The sequence below is a fragment of the Lineus longissimus genome, chromosome 1, assembly GCF_910592395.1.
Source record: "Lineus longissimus chromosome 1, tnLinLong1.2, whole genome shotgun sequence".
NCBI lineage: Eukaryota > Metazoa > Nemertea > Pilidiophora > Heteronemertea > Lineidae > Lineus > Lineus longissimus.
Genome location: NC_088308.1, coordinates 3,995,334 through 4,018,989, shown reverse-complemented (window position 1 = coordinate 4,018,989; position 23,656 = coordinate 3,995,334). Strand labels below are relative to the sequence as shown.

At 41.2% G+C, this 23,656-nt stretch overlaps 1 protein-coding gene across 4 annotated transcripts; it reads left to right on the top strand.

Annotated features, from left to right (window-relative positions):
• The first annotated feature begins 196 nt into the window (after positions 1 to 196).
• LOC135485646 (formin-like protein 3) lies at positions 197 to 23,613 on the top strand. Of its 4 annotated transcripts, XM_064767939.1 has the most exons (24): positions 197 to 443; positions 4,240 to 4,373; positions 10,283 to 10,369; positions 12,264 to 12,451; positions 12,743 to 12,881; positions 13,117 to 13,266; positions 13,537 to 13,686; positions 14,091 to 14,207; positions 14,653 to 14,817; positions 14,969 to 15,013; positions 15,229 to 15,297; positions 15,615 to 15,753; positions 16,944 to 17,086; positions 18,530 to 18,541; positions 18,983 to 19,094; positions 19,369 to 19,428; positions 19,565 to 19,692; positions 19,997 to 20,152; positions 20,335 to 20,403; positions 20,761 to 20,841; positions 21,159 to 21,288; positions 21,524 to 21,624; positions 21,942 to 22,106; positions 22,457 to 23,613. In XM_064767939.1, the coding sequence occupies exons 1-24, from the start codon at positions 206 to 208 to the stop codon at positions 23,168 to 23,170; spliced, it is 3,492 nt and encodes a 1,163-aa protein (XP_064624009.1). In that variant the 5' UTR covers positions 197 to 205; the 3' UTR covers positions 23,171 to 23,613. The 4 variants fall into 4 exon arrangements, with proteins under 4 accessions (XP_064624009.1, XP_064624018.1, XP_064624040.1 ...); XM_064767948.1 differs by lacking the exon at positions 18,530 to 18,541; XM_064767970.1 differs by lacking the exons at positions 197 to 443; positions 4,240 to 4,373 and adding an exon at positions 6,326 to 6,582.
• Positions 23,614 to 23,656: the final 43 nt, after the last annotated feature.

The following is a 23,656-nucleotide window of genomic DNA, read 5'->3' as shown; positions in this document are numbered from 1 at the left end:
GATAATCGCCGCCTGACATGTTCCCATCGCGGGTATCTTGAAATAAACGATCGATTCGGAAAATAATGGCGCCATGAGTTGACAGCAAACACACAAAGGTGTAGCAAACTAAAAATTAGTTAATATCATGTGTACTAATGGAGTCTGAAATTTTGCTCTTCACTTTGGTTAACATGATGTGTAGTTTGGCGTTTAAGTGCTAACAATGAAGCTCAAGGACAAAATTCGTCGGAAGAAAATAGCGGAGTCTGCTTTTGTGAAAGGTGTCTTGTCAACTGGCAAGCGGAGTAGCGTGACATTAAGGAAACACAAATACAATTTGTCAGGATTTGGAGATGGCGATAATGTCAGTAATAACTCGGCGTATGATCATTATTCTGATGCTGGGAGTGACCTCGGTGACAGGATATCGGTCATCTCAGTGGACGACATCAGTATGGAAGGTCAGTATATCGCTCACAGAGGAACTCTTGAGGGTTGATCATTAGGCACCCCTATTTTCATCACCGCACTTTCCACTTCCCACGCAAAAGCGATTGTGATATATACGCAATAACTTCTAAGGATAGATCTGCACCTGTCAGAGAAATGGATCCTTGCGGATCCGGCTGTGGGTGATAAACGCACATGACGAAAGCTTAGGAAGAATATTGCATAATAAATTCGAGGTATCATCCTTGCGATAAGCATAATAAATACGTAGGAATGTCTTTAAAATGCATCTCTGTCAGAGGCCATGTGAATCGCTTGGCCACACTGCCCTACGGTACCATAGCCTTTGGCAAACACTTCATGCCTTGTAACACAATGCTTCACTCTGAAGTAAGAGCGGCATTGAAACCTTCTTGAGATTCGTAGAATAATTATCAATAGACTCAAATGTAGTTGCTGAGAGTTTTCTCACAGTCTTTATGCGTGGTGCGATTTTATACAAGGGCGGCAGTCGTTGGATGAGATATCTGTCATCGGCCCTCTCTGTACTTATATTATGCTATACAAGTATATAGTATTACATACATGTGATGTCGCTAATGCCAGACTCATGCAGTAAGTCGCCCGTCACCGGCGCGGCAAAACTATCAGTTCCGGCCAAATTTAGGCTCCAGCGCTTATTTGGCAATGGGGTTGCCCGTAGGTTGTCGTCTTTTGATGATACTTCCGTTTCCCAAAATCCGCCCTAGCGGGTCGTCGAATCACCGAATCCCGCTAGGGACAAGACCATAGTTATCTCGGCGGCGATCGGGGGGAATACGCTAGTGGAAACGGGCAATCGATGTGTAAAAGCAAGAGTCTTCACTTCTCGACTCCCTTTACATTGGAACCATATCCATAGGACATAATATACTGCGCTATACCAGAAGCAAGAGTTATCAACACATATCGTTTTGTCGATAAATACGAAAAAGTTGTGAATTTTATATTCCATGCATGTCCATGCAGGTACAGTACGAGTTTAGAAAATGACAGTGGAAGAAGAACACTGTCGATTCGAGTATATCCAACACGGTCACTACAGTACATGTATATGCGATTGCGCACCGAGCGGTTCGCCGCCAGCGACTATGATATAACGTACATGTAAGGGTACAAACTGCTTTCTCGCCTGGCGGTCGTTTGAAAGTAGAGAGATCACTCATCAAAAGCCAAATCGTGCTGGCTCTTTCTTAGTGGTGCCACTATATAAAGAAATTTGATATCGCGTTATGGTTACATGTTAGGAAAACTGCTGGAATACTCTCTCTATCGCATCAATGTGTGTCAAGGACTAGTATGAAGGAGCTCTTGATATCGACTCATTTAAGACAAATATTATTTTTAGTGTTATTGGAAAGAACGTTCATTGACTACGCCCTCAACTTTCGGCCCTGATTATGAAACAACACATTTCATTCACTCTCTGACAAAGTGGAAACTTTGTGAATGGATTGCATATTTGTTCTTCCATAAATGTTCAGTCGAAGTTCTGGTTTCATGGCTAATTCGAAAACTTGGGAACAGAACCATTATTTTGGACTCCCTCAGTATTTTGCAGCCTCAGAACTGGTCTTTCTTGCTCACAGTGTATGAGACTACGGCATTCTGTAGGCAACATTGGCGTATGATGGTATACATTACAAAACCATGTATATTTATTTCCTTGGCGTGGCTTGCGTTGTTCAAGTATCTATATAAAGTAAATAGCTGGCAATTATTTGAGCGTTGTTTCCATATATTATTAATAGCTTACGTGAAATCAATTTTTTAAAAGTGCTTAAAGTCGGTTAGTTACGCTGTTGCAGGTGGCATGTCGGTAATCATTTTGTCAGGGCGTCCAGTTTTACATATTACAGATAGTTAGCGGTTACCGCCCAGTTAATCATTTTGTCAGGGCGTCCAGTTTTACATATTACAGATAGTTAGCGGTTACCGCCCAGTTGGAGGACTCCGTCATGACCCAATATCATGCGTCACACCATCCACATTCACACCCGTTTCTTCAGAGGGCTAGCTGACATAATACCATAACTAAGTACAATGTATCTTGCTTACCGGGTTCGCTAATGAACATTCATAGTCATTCCATAGCGGTTTTCATTTTAGCTAACATGCATTTACCATAACTTGTCAAAGTCCTTGGTTCCCCTCACATTCTGTCATTGCTATAGGACATTTTAAGCCTACACCTACCGGAACTAGACTGGCGATTCCTACATGGTGTTAACGCATGCCACTCAGAAATTGAAGACCTTATACTACATTCTTTCAGTAATCTCCAGTTTCCTGTAATGTCCTCTAGAGGGAATAGAATTTCTTCTTTTTTATTTCACCAGCCACAAAACGACTGCTCTCGTTGCTGTCAGAAACATTAGGTCGTCGACCTATTATTCACTGATTCATTTCCATTATGTGGTAATTATGTTATTGGTTTGTTTTTATGCGACCAAACATGGTCATTAGTTAAGAAATCATATACACCTCACATTATCGATGGTAAATAATGTCTGAGTGTGCACATGGTGGGGCTCAGGAAGGTAGGAATGTGTAACAAAACGAAATGGCATTCGGTTAATATTGATTACTGGTGCCAAAGGTACGCTTAGTTTCATCTTTCAAAGCTACCAGTGATAGCTAGCGGCAATTTCACAGCAGCAAGATTGTTTTGGGTGCGGGTCGGGAGAGATCTATGAGAGGGAATGTATGCCATGTTTTGAATGAGAGAAAGTCTGGTTACTTGGGCCCGACTTGAGCCACTGATTGCAATGATAATATCACCGAAAATCCCGACTATGACAGATGGAAATAGAAACCCGTGCAGTTGCATTTAATGCTGTTGGATGCTGGACTGATTTGGATCGCGAGGACTACTTTGTTTAAGATATATACACATGTATGCACATCATGAAACAAGCCAGAGGAAAACAGAAACCGGCGTTTAGGCAGAAGTCGAAGCGCGCAGGAAAGACTCGAGGTAACAGTGTTTTGAACCCAAGTTAAATTGGACGTACTGTAAACCTGCAGCGTCGTCCCGGTCCCAGGGTTATAATATATTACTGCCCATTTATAAGTTGGTCAAAGCATGGGTGAAAGATGAGACACAACTTATTTACCTGTTCGGGCTCGCAACAACTTTAACCGTCGCAATGTGAGGCTATATTTCATCAGGTATAGGCGTTTCCAAGCTGTTTGAAATCAGATTTAATTGCTACATGATATGGTCAGAACGTTAGGATATGTTATCCCAATTAGCATTAAAGGCGGTTTATAATGATACCAGTCAGACGACTGTAGCCGACCTAACAACTTCTTTGAGCAATCTCTCGCAATTCTTCGCATTTTCAACGAGAAAACAAAAGCTTCATTTTAATCTTTAGTGTTAAATAATGATGTCTACCAAAAAGGTCGAGAGTAAGAAAGGTATTTGTTTTATGTCTAGCGACAAGGGAGGCTTATACCATTGAGGATATGGCGACGGTGATCCCTGGATGTCTTTCGCTTGGCAATCAGCTGATAATTTGTTTTCAGAACACAGGGGTGAACTGCTAGTGATACGTGAGGCAAGGCTTTGATGTATAAGGCGTCATGTACTGTCCCTTCTGTCCGATTTTGCGATTCAGAACTAAGAGGCCCCGGGTACCAGTGACAAGTCATCAGTAACGCTTCCTCTTCGTCTGCAGCGTTGGTGATACGATTCAGAATGCAGGCAGGACTGCTTGTAGTTGATATATGATTTATACAGAAATACTTGGTCCTCCTTTCCAGATTTTGCCATTCATGATGAGGGTAAAGGTGTTGTCAGCGATGTGTGGAGCGTGGACAGCAAGTTTTCGGTCAGCAGGCGGCCCGGCGAGTACCCAGGCCAGAGCTACGTGGTCAAGAAGTTCGAGGAGTACTTGGTGAGTTGCATAAACGTCTGATCCCCGGTGATTCCCTTTAGAAAGGCAAGGTGGGACCGTAATTTAGAGTTAAAGTGGTACGCAGTGGAGAGCATGTCGATGAGTTAGCATGGTAGATGATCCGATCGCCAATTCTTCAAACGAAAATGCAACTGCAAAAAATAGTTCGGTCATGTAGAGTAGTCTCCGCGTTTGTGGCTTTATCAAAAGTACATGTAAATACGAAATACATGTATGTACTCGTTCTGGATGCACATTTGCCATTGAGTCATTTGCCATCGAGTTATGTAGAAAGATGGTCGTATAGCAGTGGGTGTCCATCGAGGAATGACGTACATGTAGTTCTACAGGCACCTAGAATATGGCTTGGAAAATGATACGGCTACCACGGCGAACCGCGGTGCCATTTAAAGAACATTTGTAACGTTCAAATCGCAAACAATTCGATGTGATCAAATTCTATATGACATATAAAGTCAATTAGCCCTTTAAATGCTCATACCTGGATCAACTAAGTGTAGTCCATTAAGCATCAGATAGTGTTCATGTACATGACTGGGCAGTGCATTCATTCGCAGCATTACAGCGTTTATGAGTTATTGCCTCCTACAGAATTCCGCTATTAGAATTTATTTGAAGACAAAATAATTTGCAGGGATCGAGCGCTGCGGCGCATCCTGTACGTAATTTCATTTCGATGTTTATCATTTGTTTGAATGGTGGTGCGTGGTGGAGGTTGTGGTGGTGGTGGTGGTGTGTGTGTGGGGGCATATAAGTTGTTTAGTTCAGCAATCGATTGATTCTCAGGGTTTGAGTGGTTGAATCGGCCAAGTTCTGATGGTACGACGCGACAAAAATGCTATACTTTTAAAAGAGGAGTATACAACCAAAGTTGCACATAACAGTAATCATGATTATTCCGTTGAAAAAATGGTTATCTTACGTTTTGGCATGACAACATGCAGCTTTTACATGAAGCACTATTTAAACTGAATTTTTAGTAATGTAAACAAGATACATGTAGAGCTTTTCGATGATTAGAAGAGGATAACCATGGCAATCACGCACTTGCTACGGTGAGCCTGTATGACCTATCGTCACTCACCTATGCACCGTGGAAGCAAGAGTGTTGGAGGAGTTTCGATCGTCCTCTCGCTCAGGATCGCGGCACTCAAACCACCACTGGAAAACGGTCAACATCCATTTCTAAAGTACAAAACTTAATTTAATGATTATCAATTGATCATGATCTGCACTCCATCTATTTCTGCTTCGGTAATAAATGAATACTGATATACGGTAAGTAACTATGTCCATCAGTCAGAGAGGTTCTATTATGATTCCTAGCCGCATATCGATCTGATACGGATTAATTATTATTAGCCAGAATTTAATTTGCAGTTTTCTATTGAGATCACTTGGTCGATCCTAAGTGCTAGCTCGCATTGGTGGCCGTAAAGAGCGAGTTGCATTGAAAATTTCCACGCATTTCTTGTTATTTCGTGTATGAGCGGGCGTGCGCAATGCACGTTTGAATTACTTTCTGTCTGTGGACAAAATATGGTGGAATTGTTTAAGTTTTTCTAAAAGTGCCAGCTGATTTGTCTGTAGGAAAATAACCAATTATATATGGACTACACACATGTAGTATTAAAAGCATATGTTTAATCAACGTCAAAAAATCGTGACATTCGATGTGTAAGTTGCACCACGAAGTTGTGAACCACGTGCACTTTCTTTTATAGAGTCAGTGATTTTCACGGGAAATGCTAATTATTTTTATGCGCAATAAACTACATTGTACACAGTTCTTCTGCGAAAGGTGTACATTACATGACAGATAACCACACTCGAACCAAAACAGACAAGATTGACTTGGCCTGGAGAGAGAGGATGGTTTATTTAAAAAAATAATGGGAATATCTTTCGTTCTTTGCTGCTACAAGAGCAAGTCGGTCAAAGATCCGTCGTATCTGAAGTATACTCAGTCGCAGAATTTTGGAAAGGAGCAATTCTCAAATTACCGGTACATTCTATAGCAAATCTTTCGAGAGGAAATTTCATGGAGGGTTTAAACTGAGAGTGGATTTTTTATGTTCTTTGGTGGTTTTGTATAAGCTGGATACCGATTTGAGTTATGTAGGCCCTATCTGAGATGAACAGCGCTAGTGAGGCAGGTACAGTTATATACAAGGATAGCCAAAGAAAGGTAACATTTTATAATTATTTCAGTGTTTCTTGATTTCAAATATTTTGCTGATTCTGCACGTGTAAACGATATAAAAATACTATTAACACCAAGTTTGAGCAAATTTGCATGTAAAATACATGTAGCACTACTGAATTATGGTTCTTTTTGAGTCCAGTCCTGAGTCCTGAGGCGAACCCCTCGGAGGTATCATAGAAAAAAACGGCACCTGCGGTTAATTCAGTTTAATTTACCAAATGCTCCAACAAAGTTACATCCGCTCGTGATATCATTTCTGTATATACATACCTCCCCAGAAACAGACTAACTGGCATTCGACCGCCATAATCATTACATGTGTTTGCAAAAGCGTTTTTCTGCTGTCCTCTTCACACGAAAAGCAATGAAATCCCAGTATAGATCAAACGACTACACCTCAGCCATTCTACATTTACATCCGTTGTATTATCATTTAGCGCGGCAGCAACATGTCCTTCAGTTTAAAATTGAGTTTCAACATTGGTATTATATATGAGAGTTGTGGTAGGTTATCCCTATCTATACACCATCCATGGGCAGGTATATTAATAATTATGTTTGGCTTTTGTCCCAATCGATGGAGGTCGGCGGAATAAGTCAAAACTCTATAGTTTTGTTCGAATATTTTTACCCGAAATTTACTGCATGTGAGTGTGACATCAGCCCCCCTCCTCCGACAATGGCGCTTCCAGAAAGGAATCGGGAACGGAAAATCCGGATATTGAAGCGGCTATTTTCCACTCATGACCCGAATCAGGTAACTGAGCTTTTTCCTTCCCAAGTGAAAGTCGTTGTGATATTCATTAATGCTCTATGGTAATCTGTAGGAGAATTCTCATAATTACTATTTAAATACATGTATACTAATTAATGTCTTACTGCATTGGCCTGCGTTGTCGGTTTTGTTTTTCGCGGTTCAGTCTGGGGGTTCAATGCTAGTTGCTCACAAAAGCTTGTCGTTATTAATATCATATATAGCAACACGGTTAGCCCATATTTGTTACTGAACCATTCAACCGTACAACTGCTAGGCCTATTGTGTTAATCTGTAGCGGGATAACACTTTGGCCAACAAAGCCTATAAAATTATGTTTTGTCATAATCAACGGCTTGGTAGCCCACGCTGGATTGTTTAACATAGAAATGCTAAATTGCTAAAACTTCGTTAATGAATGTTTCTGTAGGCCCTGGGTTTAAAACACATTATCGTGCTGCAGCTCAGGGCCTGCAGCATACGGGTATTGGAGGCCTAGTCGGAGCAGTACAGGACCCATGTACTGTACTATTGTGCAGGATCTTGGTTCAAATACTGTTTCGTGAAAACACTTTTTTGGATAACACGAGAAAGGACGCTGTCAAAATGAACCTATTTCGAACTCGATCCATGTATTTTCCAAAGACTTATCTCGATTTTGAGGAACCGGGCCAAAATAACGAAAGTGTTGATATAAAACGGAATGGATTCGGATATTCGTCAACCCAGGGAGGAAACTCAAATGGAAATGTTGCACATAAACTCAGTATTTTAAAAGCCAACGCGGGCCGATACATTAGCCACGTCCCGAAAATAATGAAGCCTGTTGCTAAACTGAAGAAATCCACAATTGAAATATGGGTATGTAGCATTGATTTACCATTCCTTTCTTCTCATCATGAACCCAGTACAGGGGAACTTGTACTTTTGATAAACGAAATTGGTTTAGAATCCTGTGTCGTTTTGGTACATGTATTTGTTTAGTTTTCGTAATAATCAATGAAGCGGTCTTAACTTGGTGAAGCAAGGAAGCTATCTATAGCTTCCTTTGTAAAGCAATCCAACATGTTCAATATATCACTAAGATTTACGAGGACAATCCAACATCCTTTAGAAATATATCACAGTCATGATTGGCCACACAAAGCCATCCGTACGCAAGAAGATCTGATCCACTGAAATTCAACAGGAAATTCGGAAAGGAACGCACCAGTACATGGGTATACTACACGCGTACACGTATGCATAGCTGTAGGCCATGCATCGGAGCGACAACACACAGCATGCGTTCACATTGTCCTCCAGCCAGACACTGACTTGATTGAAAACATGCGTAACGTTACGTCATCACAAGGTGTCAAATTTCTATCAAAGAGAAAATACACATACAAAAGCGTGCTGTTCTGAGTCACCGCGACAATGAGGTCTCATTGCGTACACGTACATGCCTCGTATACGGCAAAGAATAGGGCTTATAATCTAACAATTTTCCCGTCTAGAGTGGGCCTGGCCGTTTATATTCCCTTTTTAAACCAAAAAATCGCTTCATAAGATGCATAATCGAGAGATACGTATGATATTTGACACCCTTTGTGGATGAATATTGTTTTAGAGCGGCAAAATATTTCAGTAGTCCAAGGAACCCATCCGAAAATTGGGGACTGTCTGATGAGGAAGTATTCGATTTCAACGACTCATCAAGGTTACTAGTGACTCTGTCCAAAACAACCACTAATATAATGTTTTAAGCTGATAATATCTGAAACCCCCTAAAGAATACTTCGGACAATTTTACGGCGGAAAGTCACTGAGACGCAAAGAACCCTGCCCAATAATAACTAAAGCTAGCTAGATATGTATGATAAGCCATGGATTAGCCATGCAACACCTTTGGAAAATCAGTGTCTTTTGGGTGTAAAAAGACGACTAAGACCCTTCGAATGGTTGTCATTCTTTCGCATCGTTGCGTACCATGATCTAGTACTGACATAATCCGATATCTTCTTATTTGTGGGCCAAATAACTCATCCATTATTAGGTCTGGTTGATCTCTTTAGGCACCTAGGCGTACTCTGTTCGAGGATGTTCAAGTTGATGTTCTGAATTGAAAGACACTTTGCGCTTGTGCATTGCACTTAAAAACCATTTGGAATATGGAAATTGTTAATTTGGAACAAATATCTTCTTTGTGCAGAGTGATATGATTGACTGAGACTGAATATGCCTAGAAAACCAAGAAGATCTCACCATGCGAGGGCAAGGCACGCCAACACTGCGGACATAGCGTGGAGGTACTGCAGGCCGATTCACAGGAGTTTCGTCATCCAGGGCAGATCGCATCCTGTGTTGCCTCCAAACTGGATGCTAAAGGACAGAAACAGCCTAAACAATCTTGCGATTTACTACGGGGACCCGAGAGACCAGCGGTCCATGTTCTTCAATGATCCGAATGAGAAGATAACTAACAATTACGTTCGGGTTGATCCTGACTGGGTTTGGCAAGAGCGGGACGAGGTGGTACCGAAACCAACTCTTCCAGACAGGGATGAACCTTCGGAAGGCGACAGTCGGGTTCCGATGTCGCTCGCTCCAGCAAGTGACCCATTTCATCACCAGTCGAGTGCCGGCCAGCAGCGAGCGCCTCCATCATGTCCAAGGCTGGGTGATATCAACCTTGAGCATCGGACATCTCATGGGACGTTTATCAAGAGGGATATCGAGGACTCCGAGGAGTATAGATTTCCTAAGGATATCGAACTTGGGTCAACCGGATCAAAGGTTAACTTATTTGAAGACATTTTCTGAGGTGTCCATTCTTTTTCTTAGTCAATAGTGGACCCGGGTGTTTGAAACAAACGTTACTAACTCTGAGTTCCAGGGTTTACCAAAAAAATTAGGTATTTCATCGCTGATGTCTTCTCGTTGCAGGAAATGATGGCACCACTCTCCGAGGAGGAGGAGAGAAACATGCGCGCACTCTCCGTGGAGGAGAAATGGAAGATAGTCTTCAATCTGGTGAGTTGGTCTTCATTGTTAAGTTTAGTTTACTGTTGTAATAGAGAGATATTTAGCGTGGTTCAGAGTGGCCCTTGTTAAAAAAATACTGAACACGATTGCGAATTATGAGTATGGGGTTATTAAACCCTTAAAGTTGATTGAAAAAGTTTTTTATGACCACCCGGTAATAGTACACTAACAATAGCTTTTCCCCATTGTAAGTAGTTATTATTTATTGATACCATATACAAACCTATTGGTAAATCCTGTATGCAACAGCTGCTTACGAAACAGTAATACCGCAGCTCGATGAGACTGTACGGAAATATGGATTCTCGCCTCAGCTTTGCATGCTCGGGAAAAAGAGTTTGGTAAACGATTCGGTCGTAGAATGAGTGACCCGAACGGATTACATGTACCCGACCAGGATAACCTGGTGGCTGTGACGAAGGTTAACGGGAATATGGTCGAAACTGATGGGGATACCTCTGGGAGCTTTGGGACGGATACGGATACTGAGGTGTCGTCCCGGGCTGTGGAAGACCAAGGCGATACGCAGGTAATGCATTCTATTGTACATCTATTGATTTCTTAGTGTATATAAAAATGGCAGGGGCAAATGGCACATGGCACTGTTGCAAATGTGATAGAATTGTACACTACACACTCGACACGCTTTGTTTGAGTGAGATAGCTATCACGACTCTACAGAGGAAAGACTAAATTTGGGAAAATCATGAATTCGACGAAATTTTTCGACATGCGAGTTCATGAATGGGATGGACCTACATTCTACAGAACGATTAGTCTTAGAAGAGTAAATGTGCATCCGTTAAATGTCATTGTGAAAACGAGATTTGGACAAACCAGCCATACATATGCATACTCGATCCGGTTACAGAGGAGGCTATAATGTTTGTCCGCAAAACTCTACGTGCTGGTATAGACAATCTTTGTAGAGGATCTTAATAATTTTGTCACAAATCACTCGAGTTCCTGTGGTCCGAGTCCCCTGGTTTCGATATGTGGTAATGCTAGACCAAAGCATTCTTTTTCCTAGATTTAACGCAGTTAGTTGGCCAAATATGGCTGGAAAATGCGGTGGCTGTGTTCGATCCTTGTTTTGATTATCATATAACTGTGCCTCTGTGTTCGATACAAGCCTATAGGCGTTGTATACCTTCACATTTTTATGGTCTGTCTCATTCTATTGCCTTACCAGATGTTACATCCTTGTCTTCGTTCAATGCTATTACAATAGTCATGAAAAATCAATGAGTTTTATCGTGGTTAGGGTTGGAGCAGGTGATGCTTGACTGTTGGCGTTCTTGAGGTTGACAAACTATCAAAGCGTGCTCCAAGCAAATATCTGGTACTCCATTTGGAATTTCGCGACCAACACATGATCTTGGTAATGAGCATATTCAGGGAACCATGTTAAGGGAGGTCAACAAGCCAGCTAGTCTGTCTGTTGCTGGCAGAGATACACCAAATTTCACGATATCGATCTTGCACCCAAATTAAACATGAACATGGTAGAAACTTTCAGTGATAAGGGTACACTTAACTTTATGCCGCTAGGTCGATTACATTTGCAATACGTGAACAACCTATAAGAGTCTGCGAGGACAGGTTTATAATCTATACGGCAATAGGAGTGCCATTACGTTGAGCGAACAGTCAGTATCCTCGCATGCACAGTTGCAAAAGCTACTGGAATGATGTTTCAAAATGTATCACCATGTCTTCTTTAGGAATCTTCATGAGTACACTGCACATCCACACCGATCCTGCTACGATGTTCCGAGGTTTTCTTTTCAGACATGAGTTTATCTGGAGTGACATTCACTTTCCAAAACAAAAGAATGCCGCTATAAGTATTCTCACGGCACATTTTCCTCTCTCTTTGCAGCAAATTCGGTCTCCAATCTACTGCGCCACATATTACATTGAGGAGCTTCGGACTTACACCAACTATGAGAAGAAGAATAAGCCGGGGAAGTCGCCGAAGTTCACGCGGAAGACGAACAAGGACCGGGATTCGGAGCTATCACAGCTGCTCAGAAAGCTTAAACTCGACCTTAAGATGTCATATAGCAGGTATCTGAACAGAGTTTGTCAATGTTATGTGATCAGTTCAGCTTTTTCAAGTCATATTGTGGTTGAAAGTGAGCCAGAAGACCTAAGATGGCGTCGTGATACCATGCCGAAGAGTTTAGAAAGTTTGTCGCTGCAAAACTCATTAACTGTTTCACCGCATGCAAGGTTTTGTGGACATGAATCAGCGAATAGCTATTCGGAAGACACGTTTGTTCAGTCTTTATAGGGCATTACGTAATTTCAAAAGATGCACCGTTGAATTTCTACTTGTCTACTGCTATCTTCCTACAGTTTCGTGGTCGAGTTTCTCTCTGAGCCGTACCATGGTATGAAGTTGCTGATCGATCTTCTGAAGGACCTTCATGAGGAACAACAAGCCAAGATGTCAGGCACGAGACGGGCAAAACATGACCTCATGAAAAAGTCACTGGTAAGTTAAAAACTCTCGATGAAAAATAAGGAAGTTACAAAGGGAAACCCTCGTCTACTTACATCAGTCACTGATAGTATATATGTAACATAAGTACATGTATATAAGATTATTTTCCATATTTTCGTGAGAATACCATGCCACCTCTTTTTGGAACAGCCATTCGAAGTCGTGTTTGCCCACATTTCTTGAAGTACGATATCTTTTTGTTCAATTTGCTGCTGTTGATTTTCAGACTGACGAATACGACACCCTCCTGTGTATGAAGTTCTGTCTAAGAGCGACCGAAGCCTTACCCGCGCTTTTAGACCTGTCCAACGGCTTTGAGGTTATAACACACTGTTTGATGAGCAGTTTCAGTCGGTCAAGGGTAACGGCCTTGGAGGTAAGGAACTAAACGTAATGAAAGCAATGGTCGTCGGCTTTGCAAGATTGGTTCAGCTGGGCTTTAGAGTCTTGCAGTTTTATGATATTTTCGGAATAGTGATACTGTGTACAATGGCTTGGAATGCATGCCCTTCCATCACACCTCATCAATTGGCTGTGTAGTTTTTTTAAATAGCCAAGACTATTTTTGGATGCGACGGTGGAAACGCCGGCCAGGAGACAGGGAATCTAATCTGTATATCGATAAACTCAACTTTCCTCCTTCCAGCTTTTGACTGCGGCTTGTGACTACCCCAACGGTTACCCCAGGGTGATGGAGGCTATCACATATCTCAGGCTGAAGTTCGGGGAGTCAGTCCGGTTTAAATTTCTCATTGGGATGCTCCACAGCCAAGGAGCAGTATTTGTACAATTTCAAGTAAGTAAATTCTATACATTCTAACGTTAGTCAAGGCAACGCTACTCTATGTCATTCTCGTTTCAATTAAAGCAGGAACCACCTAGTTTAATGGTTCTAGTTTCACTTTTGTCTTTAAAAAAATTACCAGCGAATCATACAGATTCGCGAATTGACCGATGAAAATCGAGAAAAAAACACAAATAGACGCAAAACTCTCGGACTCCTTCTTCAATGTACGTCAGCACACCAGTACATTTGTATTATTCTTCTCAGTTTAGCCATTAGCTAGTAGATGGCAATAAGCGATGAGGTGCAAACAGCCTCGATGGCTAGTAGTTGAACGAAATCAATAGATTAGACTCAACATTGCTTGGTGCTATAAGCTACCATTTTCTAATACTGGTACATGTATTTCGTTTCAGGGTCCTTGCATGAAATTCCTGAACAAACTGATCAGCTGCGAATCAAATTTGAACGCACGAGTTTACCTTCAACATGAAATCGTCATGGCGGGGTTTGATGCCGATCAGCTCACCAAGGTAAAGCAACTGATTACATTGTATCTCCAAAACATCAGTATGTTTGTTTTTCGAGCGATAACTCTCTCGAAAAGTCAGGCTACAGGATACCTAGGCTATTGGAACAAAATTAAACAAGGTTTTCTAAACTAGAAATTACTTTTTTTGCAATAAGTCCTCTATGTTGTAGTATTAAGTGTTTACTAAATCAAAAACTATCAGCTTCTTTCGAAAGAAACGGCAATGCTTAAAGACTCAACCAGTGAGCGAGTCAGAGAGCAAGTGACAGCTATGGCTACACCTTCAGCGAGTGAGGTATAAAGCAATAAAAAGGGGCGCTGAGAGCAAATTCAGTTGACAGTTATCTTAAAGTATGCTGCTTGCCATGATATGGCATTTAAAGGCACTTAATATGATGACAATTTAACTACTCCAGCTGTTTAAGGTTCTTACCCATTTTTTGTAGTCTGCGAGTGGAGAAGGTGTTGAATTTGATGACCTTCAGAAAGAGATCCAATATTGGAAGGATAACTACATCGATGTGCAGAATATCCACTCTGATCTTAATGCCATGGAAGGGAGGAACTTCCTCCTCAGGCAGGAAGTGGACATGCTGCAAATATCGGTCAAGGTTAGTAAGTAAAATAAAGAGCAATGAGCAATCAGACTGGGATACTCGATCTTTCCAGTCAGTTTCATCCTTTGCTGTAAATGGAGAAGTAACGATTTCGATCAAAAAACGAGATCAAGCACTTTGATGTTTACGTATCATTCAATTTCAGACTGCAGAAAAGGAAAAGCGGGCACTTGAAAGAAAGCAGCGTGAGGTATGTACGTTCCCTCACTAAATACATGATTATAATCGTTACACGACAATAAGAAATGCATTTCAATCAACTATAAAAGATGAATTCAGTCCAGCCTGCCATATGCTATTCGATCACTCCGGTATTCGCAGGGACGGCTAATGTATCAAGCTTATTGGTATTTGGCATTAGGATAATAGTTTGTGGACCTGTATTCCATTTTCCATTGTTTTCAGTTAAATGACCGATGCGACGACTACCAGGAGAAGGTGGAGTCACTGCAGGAAACTGTGGAGAGCCTCACGGTATGTGTCTATTGCACTACCAAGATTCCAGTTGGATACATCATGTTTAAAACCATCATGTTGTGGCAGCCCAAGCCTCAACCGTATCATAGCCATGTTATCCGTGAAAGGGAGACCTCATGGTAATGTCATGGAGTCAGAGCAACAAATAAAGTTAGCATTCAAATAAATGATAACATGTATAAAATAAATACGTCACCTACTGAACAGAAGAGGAACTTTGATGTATGCGCATTTCCTGTGTATAATGTACAAGAGTTATGGAGATGATGATAAACATAGGCTAGGCACAATTTCACTTTTCTTCTTGCCTTCAGAAACTTTACAAAGAAAGGACGGGAGCGGAGGCGCATAAGGAAGTGACGTCACTCGATGACGTCATGAGGCCAATGGATCGTCTGGAGGTCTCGGAAGCTGAGAAAAATGCTAGTATAAAGAGTACACACTCACAGAACAGTAAGTGATAATACGCTCTGATACAGTCCAATTTTTTCTATTCAATGCACTTACATATTAAGATCCCATCAAACTTTTTTGATTCAATCAGAATAATGTATCTGCCGAATTAAAAATGATACATAGGCCTTCTCCCTAGTTTCATCGTTTAACACTCAAACCCGGATAGCAGTAACTGCAGTATTCCGCCATCCATGTCCGCTTGCAGAAAAATATCTATCTCTTTTTTATGCTTTGTGTGTTTAGTCTTACATATAAGCTTACTTTCAATCCAATTATAAATTACGTGATTTCATTCATTCAATTACAGCTTTTCGGCGTAAGTTTGAAATATCTCTCCTCTTACAGCTTATAGAAGAACTGCTGCTTTTTATTCACTTTTTTAAACATCAGGGTCAAGCGCATTTCAATTTGTAGTCGAAATTAACTCCTGTGCAGAGTGCGGATTTGACCCTATAGCAGGCTGCATCCTGAAAGATGAGTTGCCATACATAACGTTAAGTTCAAAGTTAAGGTTCCAGTAATACAAGCAAAGTTCATAAGGTTCTATGTCTTATCTCAAGGAACGTTATCAATGCTCTTCTAATTATCGTCTGTAGACTACGAGACTTCAGGAAATATGTTGATCGCTGTTGATTGTCGTTGTTGCTGACGTCAGCGGGATTTTCGACGATCAACAATGATCAAGCCATTTCCTGATGACGTCACATGAGTACAGACGAACATTTGAGGAACATTGATGTTCGAGCTTTGCTTCTGTAGAACCCTTTGCACCGTTTTGCATCAAGGTGATAAATAACCTGGATCTATTCAATGTTGGAGTTTGAAATTATTTTTGGAAATTGTGTTTTGGTGTGGGAACTTTCTCTGCACAATCTGCTATTTTAGTCCAATATAAAACCTTCTTTTTTAATAGAAAGCATTGTTCATTAATACAAAAAGAAAAAAGTACGTAATAAGTTAATAACCAAATTGGTCCCATCACGTGCGTTATTAGGCGAATGGTTTGGCAAATCGGTAGTTATTCGCAGCAACTGCGTGCCACTCCAGAAAATCGTAGTTGATTGAAAATATCGTGCGTTTTGAAGGTCAAAAAATATTTTAAAGTTCCAACAAATTTAAAAAGTGATCGTTGAAATCGAAAATGTATAACAAATAATAAGTGTACCGTCATCATTTATTTTTTTCAGGTGACCCTCCACCCGCCCCGCCACCAGTCCCTCCCTCGGACAGCCTACCGAACACACCCAGGAAGAAGAGGATCACACCCAATGTCAGTCTCCCTATGTTCAACTGGACAACGCTGAATGACCCACACGGGACTGTATTCAAGGTAGATATAATAAACTCCAGCCAAATCCGAGAAAGAGTGAAGCTTTGGTCCACACTTTTGACTCAAGCGTACACTTTTATAAGCAGCTAGGAATTTTGCTGTATCAAGTGAATTGTTTACAACTGTCGTATCCTCTTTTTCTCCTGGGAGTGAATGCCAAGCGAAAGATGGGCATTTCTATTTCAGGCTTTAATCCAAAGTTGGTTAGACTAAACATGTGGCTTTTTGTGACTTTATTGTTGATTGCTCATCTTGCTTCGTCATAAAGATCATTCCATTGCTTTTTGCGATAGAAATTGTGTTCCAAATGCCGTGATATTCTTGTAAGTATGGCATGGCGGAATATGATGATTTAACAGTATCATGCATGCCATTATGGCAAATGGGGGTAACAATAACATGTCTTCGTGAGCCCCTAATAATAAGATAGAACTGTTCTACTACACCTAACAAACAAATTTTAATATATCGTATGTACCTCCCGACTCATCATCTTAAAAAACATCCGTGACAATGTAAAACAACTTCACCTGGGTGGGAACATTGCCTTTCATAATTTTCTTCATTAAAATGCTGAAATGCCTTTGAGGGCGATTCTGCTGTCAGATATTCCACAATCAAGTCAATGGAATTTCTCAGAGATGATTTTAATGAGACAACTTTCAATTTTAATGAGACTGCACTATTGGCAGAAGGAAAGGTACGCGGCGTAAATTTAGGGAGTAGCAAGATTATCCGCATCATATCAGTATAGCACCAAAAAATAAGCTGGTTCCTGCCAAAATAGACGAAATAAAGAGGTCATCAGTTGTAAAGGTACACCTCTCGCACTTAAGTCCTCCCGTGGCAAAAAAATAAGACATCTTGATGTAATTTTGACGTTGTGGAGATATGTAATAGTTGAAAACTCGTGTGCAGGAAGATGATTATTCCACTTCCCTTGCTAATAATGAACTTCAATTTGATGCCATCTTCGAGGAAATCTTCGACATGCTTCAGGCAATGGCAATGACTGAAAGTCACATCGAAAATTGGATGTGATTGGAGACTTCCCGATGTGAGATTACATTAGTTTCGATGGCGCGGTTAGTGAGATTCTGATGATGGATATTGGGGTTGTAGTGTAACAAGAGAGCATGTAGGCTACCATTTTTTCCTGATGTTCAGCGCTGTATTAACCAGTTTTGATTTTCGAAAGGGTACTTACATGTAGCAATGCACTAATTTAGTCAAAACATCTGACGTAATCGCGTTCGATTATTTCCGATCATACTTGTCTTATGTACGCAAAGCAACGATTGTCCCTTCGTTGCTTTAGTGAAGATTGAAAAAATTGATTCTGCGAGACGGCGTTCAGAGATGGTTGCTTGAAGAAGATCACTGATCATTTCACAGAGTATTGTCATCAAAATATATGTCCTTTCTTATCTTTGTTATCACCAGACGCCAGAATTGGTAAGCTACTTGAAGAAACACATATCAGCAGTGCATTTATTTAGCCCATAGTTGCGCATGCATAGATTTTCACTTCTTACTTGTTGTGCAATATACATGTACGTATTTCTTTTGCAGGCGGAATACGCAAAATCAAATTTCGCCATCTGGCTCAATTACGAATTTGTCTTATTCAGTCTAAAATATCGCACTCTTATTATGTAGTATATCACTAGAAACACAGTCGTATACATGGGTCGCACTGGCGAAAAACAAATTGCAGTCATAGACACAATAAGGAATCGCACAATAAGGAATCGTAACTGTGAATCGCCAGATTATTTCGACTTTATTCAGATGATTTGCGAGCATTTCTGATACTTTTTTAATCGTGGAAAGCAATTCACGGTTTTTATTTTGGCAAATTACAAATGTGCTCATATGTGTATGATTTCCTCACAGGGCTTAGACAACGAGACCATCTTCACCGAGGTTGACTTCAGTGACTTCGAGAAGAAGTTCGAACTACGGACAAAGAAGGAGAGCAAGGCTAGTAAGGAGAGAAGGGAGCGAGGTACGTGGATATTGATGTCACTAGTGTTTCCCCCCATCCCAAAATCTCCCGAAAAACAGATAGTATGGGAAACATTATGGTGTAAAGTACATGTATAATTTCATTAGAAATGGACTGACTGGCTAAGGGACTGCTGTTATTTTGAATCCAGCAGAACTCTTTTTGTCAGAAATCCCTCGCCGTGTTTACGCTAAAAAAGCATTTACGTGTAGTTGTAATTAACTGATCTAAATCGATACATGTAACTGATTGATATAGTGATTTTCATTTCTAGCCCTACGAAGACTGCAAGAACAAATAAAATTCATCGAGACGGCCAGAGCAAGGAATCTAAGTAAGTTATCTAAGAGTACATTTTGTAGGATTTTTTAAGGATGAGCAGGCCTCCATCTACAACGTACAACCTCATGACAGCCAGTTAAATGTATGATGGAGTCACATTCAACAACTTTCAAATGTTTTTTCTCCAGTTATCACGAAGCGGCGGATAGGCCATTCAGCACGCATGATCAGGGAGTGCATCGACAAGTGTGACTTGGAACAACTGTCTGGCGAATCTGCCGAACTCTTGCTCAAGTTTGTGCCTACCAAAGACGAGGTAAATGCTATGGTTTATTCATTGGTAACCAAAAAAAACTCATTCACCTTACGCATTAGTCATTTAGATTATGAAAATATAGTTGATTTTGCTTCTGGTATAATGTCTATGAAGTGTTGACGCCTTGCTGGATCTATTCGATTTTGTTTTCGAAACGGCAGTAAAGTATCAAAACAAGATTGACAGTTTGTAATACAATACAATAAAAAATCTCAATATTGCGCTTTTAGCATTTTGTGTCTGTAATCTACATGTATGTATGACGCTACTTGTACATGTATATGTTTATCTTTCCTTTCCCTAGTTGCGAACGATGGCCCAACACGCCGAAGAATACGCAGACCTGGCGGAAGCCGAGCAGTTCATGTTCCAGTTGGCTCAGGTCGACCGACTCGAGTCCAAGCTAAGCGTGATGGCATTCATGGGCACCTTCCATGAACTGATCAACGATATCATACCAGTAAGAGAGGAAAATTATTCAATATACTATGTACTACATATTGTACATCTCATTTACCAAAAAAATCATGTGCATTTGGAATCGGCGGGAGACAATACAATATAGGGAATATAACGCTATATAACGCTGACTTGAAGTGAAAGTCATTGGCATATCACCCCATCCTACTATTCTCGTTTCAGCATCTCGAGCGAGTAACAAAAGCGTCACATTCAATCATCAACAACAATAAGTTAAAGAGAATATTTGAGGTAAGCAGTTAAGGAATCGAAATAGGACTGCTCATTTGTCGTGTTTATTGGGAAACACGCTGAATTAACACCATTACCATGCTACACCAGTGCAGTTAAGTGATATAATCATTTCCGTGAGGAAGACGGTGGGGTTGGCACTTGGGTATCCGGTGTCCATAACGAATGCATAGCAGATGCTGACAAGAGACAATTGCATGTATGTAGATCACATAGAAGGGGTAGAACTGTCATCAGAATTATCCCCCAATGATAAAGTCTACATCGATCTCGCTAATATTGATTCTTGGTGTTGAACATCAAGATATGTTCTTCGCATGGATAAGTATTCTTTAACTGCACAATTTGTTTTTCCAGATAATACTCGCCTTTGGAAATTACATGAACAGCAGCAAGCGAGGCTTTGCATCAGGGTTCAAACTGGAGTCCCTATATAGGGTATGTGATATTGCTTTCAATACATGATGATCTAAATTAACGAATTGACTTACAGAAGTACAAGTTCAAGTCACTCGGATATATACCCGAATCCCTGTCAATGCATACGACGCCATGCTGCAAAACGGTGACGGCATCGGCATGCATGGGCCGCCGACGGTCTGCATGTCAGCATAGCGCCCACTTGTGCGCTGAGAACACGCCATGAAATTTTTTTGCAGTGCCTCCTCTGGCTCTGTCAACCGAGATCTGACAAAAGGGAAAATCTGTTTAAGTGTGTAATAACACCAAAGACAAGTCTTCCTGTCCCCTTTCAGTTGTCCGACATCAAGGCCAGCAACGACCGGAACATGACCCTGATGCATTATATCGAGGACACCATCGAGAGGAAGTACCCGGAGCTGATGGACTTCTCAGAAGACCTGCATCTTGACGTTGGAAGAGGAGGTACGTTCTCGGGTCGAAAATCACTCTAAATGTGTTATAGAATCCTTGTAGAAGATCTTGTTCATTTCTTACATATGCAGGTGCAATCTTATAAAGATTCTTGTAAGATTCTGTTGTTTACTCTATATATGCAGTTTGATTACTTCCCCAAGATACCAATAATACTAGTTTGAGAGGAAATGGGAGTGCGCTCATCTACATCTTCCTCATGCAACTGACTTCCTCTTCATTACAGTCTCCTTCCAAGGCATGAATGCTGATGTCCATGCGCTGAGAAAGGGCCTTGGATTGGTCAGACAGGAGAAGGACAAGCTTGATGACCCAAAAGCATTGGAGATATCCTTTTTTTACAAGTTTCAAGTAAAATGGACTCGAAGTTGCTCTACGTAACGATGTAAGTTCAGTGAAGAGGTAGAGTTGGTATAAAACAAAATGACAGGATGACTGGTTCTACATGTCGATCTGATTACAAATATTATGATGCAGCTGTTGCGTGGGTTCGAATTGGAATTAATAAAGTCGACTTTTGGTTGATTGTAGTAACTGTCGAGTTAGAAATAACGTGTCATAAAAAGTTAATGTCCGCTTTGTAGAACCGAAATGTCTACCCCGTATTGTATTGCGCCAATTGCAACTTCCTTGACTCTTACTACGAATTCTACGAGCAAGCTTCAACACAGGTACCAAGGGTTGGGGAGCTCTACAAGCGAATGGAGGAGTCTTACAAGGAGGCCTGTGGCCTGTTCGGGGAGAGCTATAAAACGATGGAGCCGGACGCATTCTTCAGGATATTCAATGACTTTATCGCTTCGTTCAAGGTGAGTGTGGTTCAAATCCGGATAACTACTTCAAATTATAAGATACAATTTTATGGTATGTAGGGGACTGCTTCATGTTAATTTGGCCTCCCCACTGCTTGTGCCGATTCAGTTACATGCACATTGCATACGAAAGGTCTAGTCTAAGAGTGGTTTCACGTAACGTCATCACCTACCATACTAGAGGGACAGACAAAAGAAAGCAAGCACAAATGACCAACACAGCATTTCATTCAGTTTAGTCAGGCATGACAAATCATTGTTCTCCCCTCCACCATGGTTGACATTACGATTACATGTACATGTATGTAGGCCTATCCAATTTTTGAGGTCAACTTTTTTATTTCCAGAAAGCATCAGTGGATAACTTTCGCAAGGCACACCCAGAACAAGCAAAGGATATTGACTACGGTACACTAAAAAAGAAGAAACTACGGGATGATTTTTTTGTCGTCGCCAAGACATGTGCGGACGTTGCTACTCTCAATCAGAAGCTTGAACCGGACAACAATCAGACGGGCATTCGCGCGGCCACTGAAAGTCTTGTACAGTATATTTCACACACAAAGAGTGATAGTGTCTCTGTGAACGACAGCCCACTTGATGTTCGTGGGAAACCGGACACAAGTTCGTACAGGAGTTACGAGGCCAAACCACGCGGCCACATGGACGAAATCCCCACCAACGGGAGTGTACAAAATGGCGGAGTGAATTGGGTGATGCAGAACACTGACTCCGACCTTGACCTGAGGGATCCTGGGTACTTAATGGGTTCAAGCCGGTCGATGTCCTCAGAACAGACTGTTAGTACACTTGACAGTTCCCTGCATTCGAATAGCTTCAACTCGACACAGTTTCCTGGGCTGCAAGGGGATGCGGGTTCCCCCACCATGCCTACTCCGGACTACACCAACCCCAATACTCCCAGCGTTACCCCTTTCAGTACTTTTGGAAGGGCGTTCGCGGACTTGGAGAAGGGAGTCTACGATATTGACGAGACGAGAGTCCCTACATACCCTGTTACTGGTGCTTATACTCGGACACAGGGGATAACGTTCTTATAGCAAATACCAGTTTATGAGTTGGTCATTTTAGGTCCGGTTGTTTTGGACGAAAGCCAAGAGTGGAGCTAAAATGTCGGTGGGGCTAAAAACGTTAGCCAAAACCTCGGCTCGGCCTCGGTTTTCGTCTGCGTTCTACATGTAGCTGCACCCTCGTGGCTTTGGTGAGCAGTCATTCCCGACCAACAGTCTAGGTACTAGAGAGCTAGGTACTAGCATCGGCGGGGTTCAGTGAGAGTGTGGCACCGCACTGGCCAGCGAGAGGCCTATTACCACAGTTGAGATGAATTGGTTTCCCATGCTTTCATTGTCGCTCGTAATCTTCAGCGATGTTTTAAAGATTATCGCTTTTTGTATAGTCTTCCCTATTGTCATATGATTCATGTACAATGTATGTTACGGTATTTGCACATTGTGTTTTATAACAATTAAAATTCTATTGATATGAATGAAAGTAAAGCTATACTGTAGTATAGTGTTCTAGTGCTT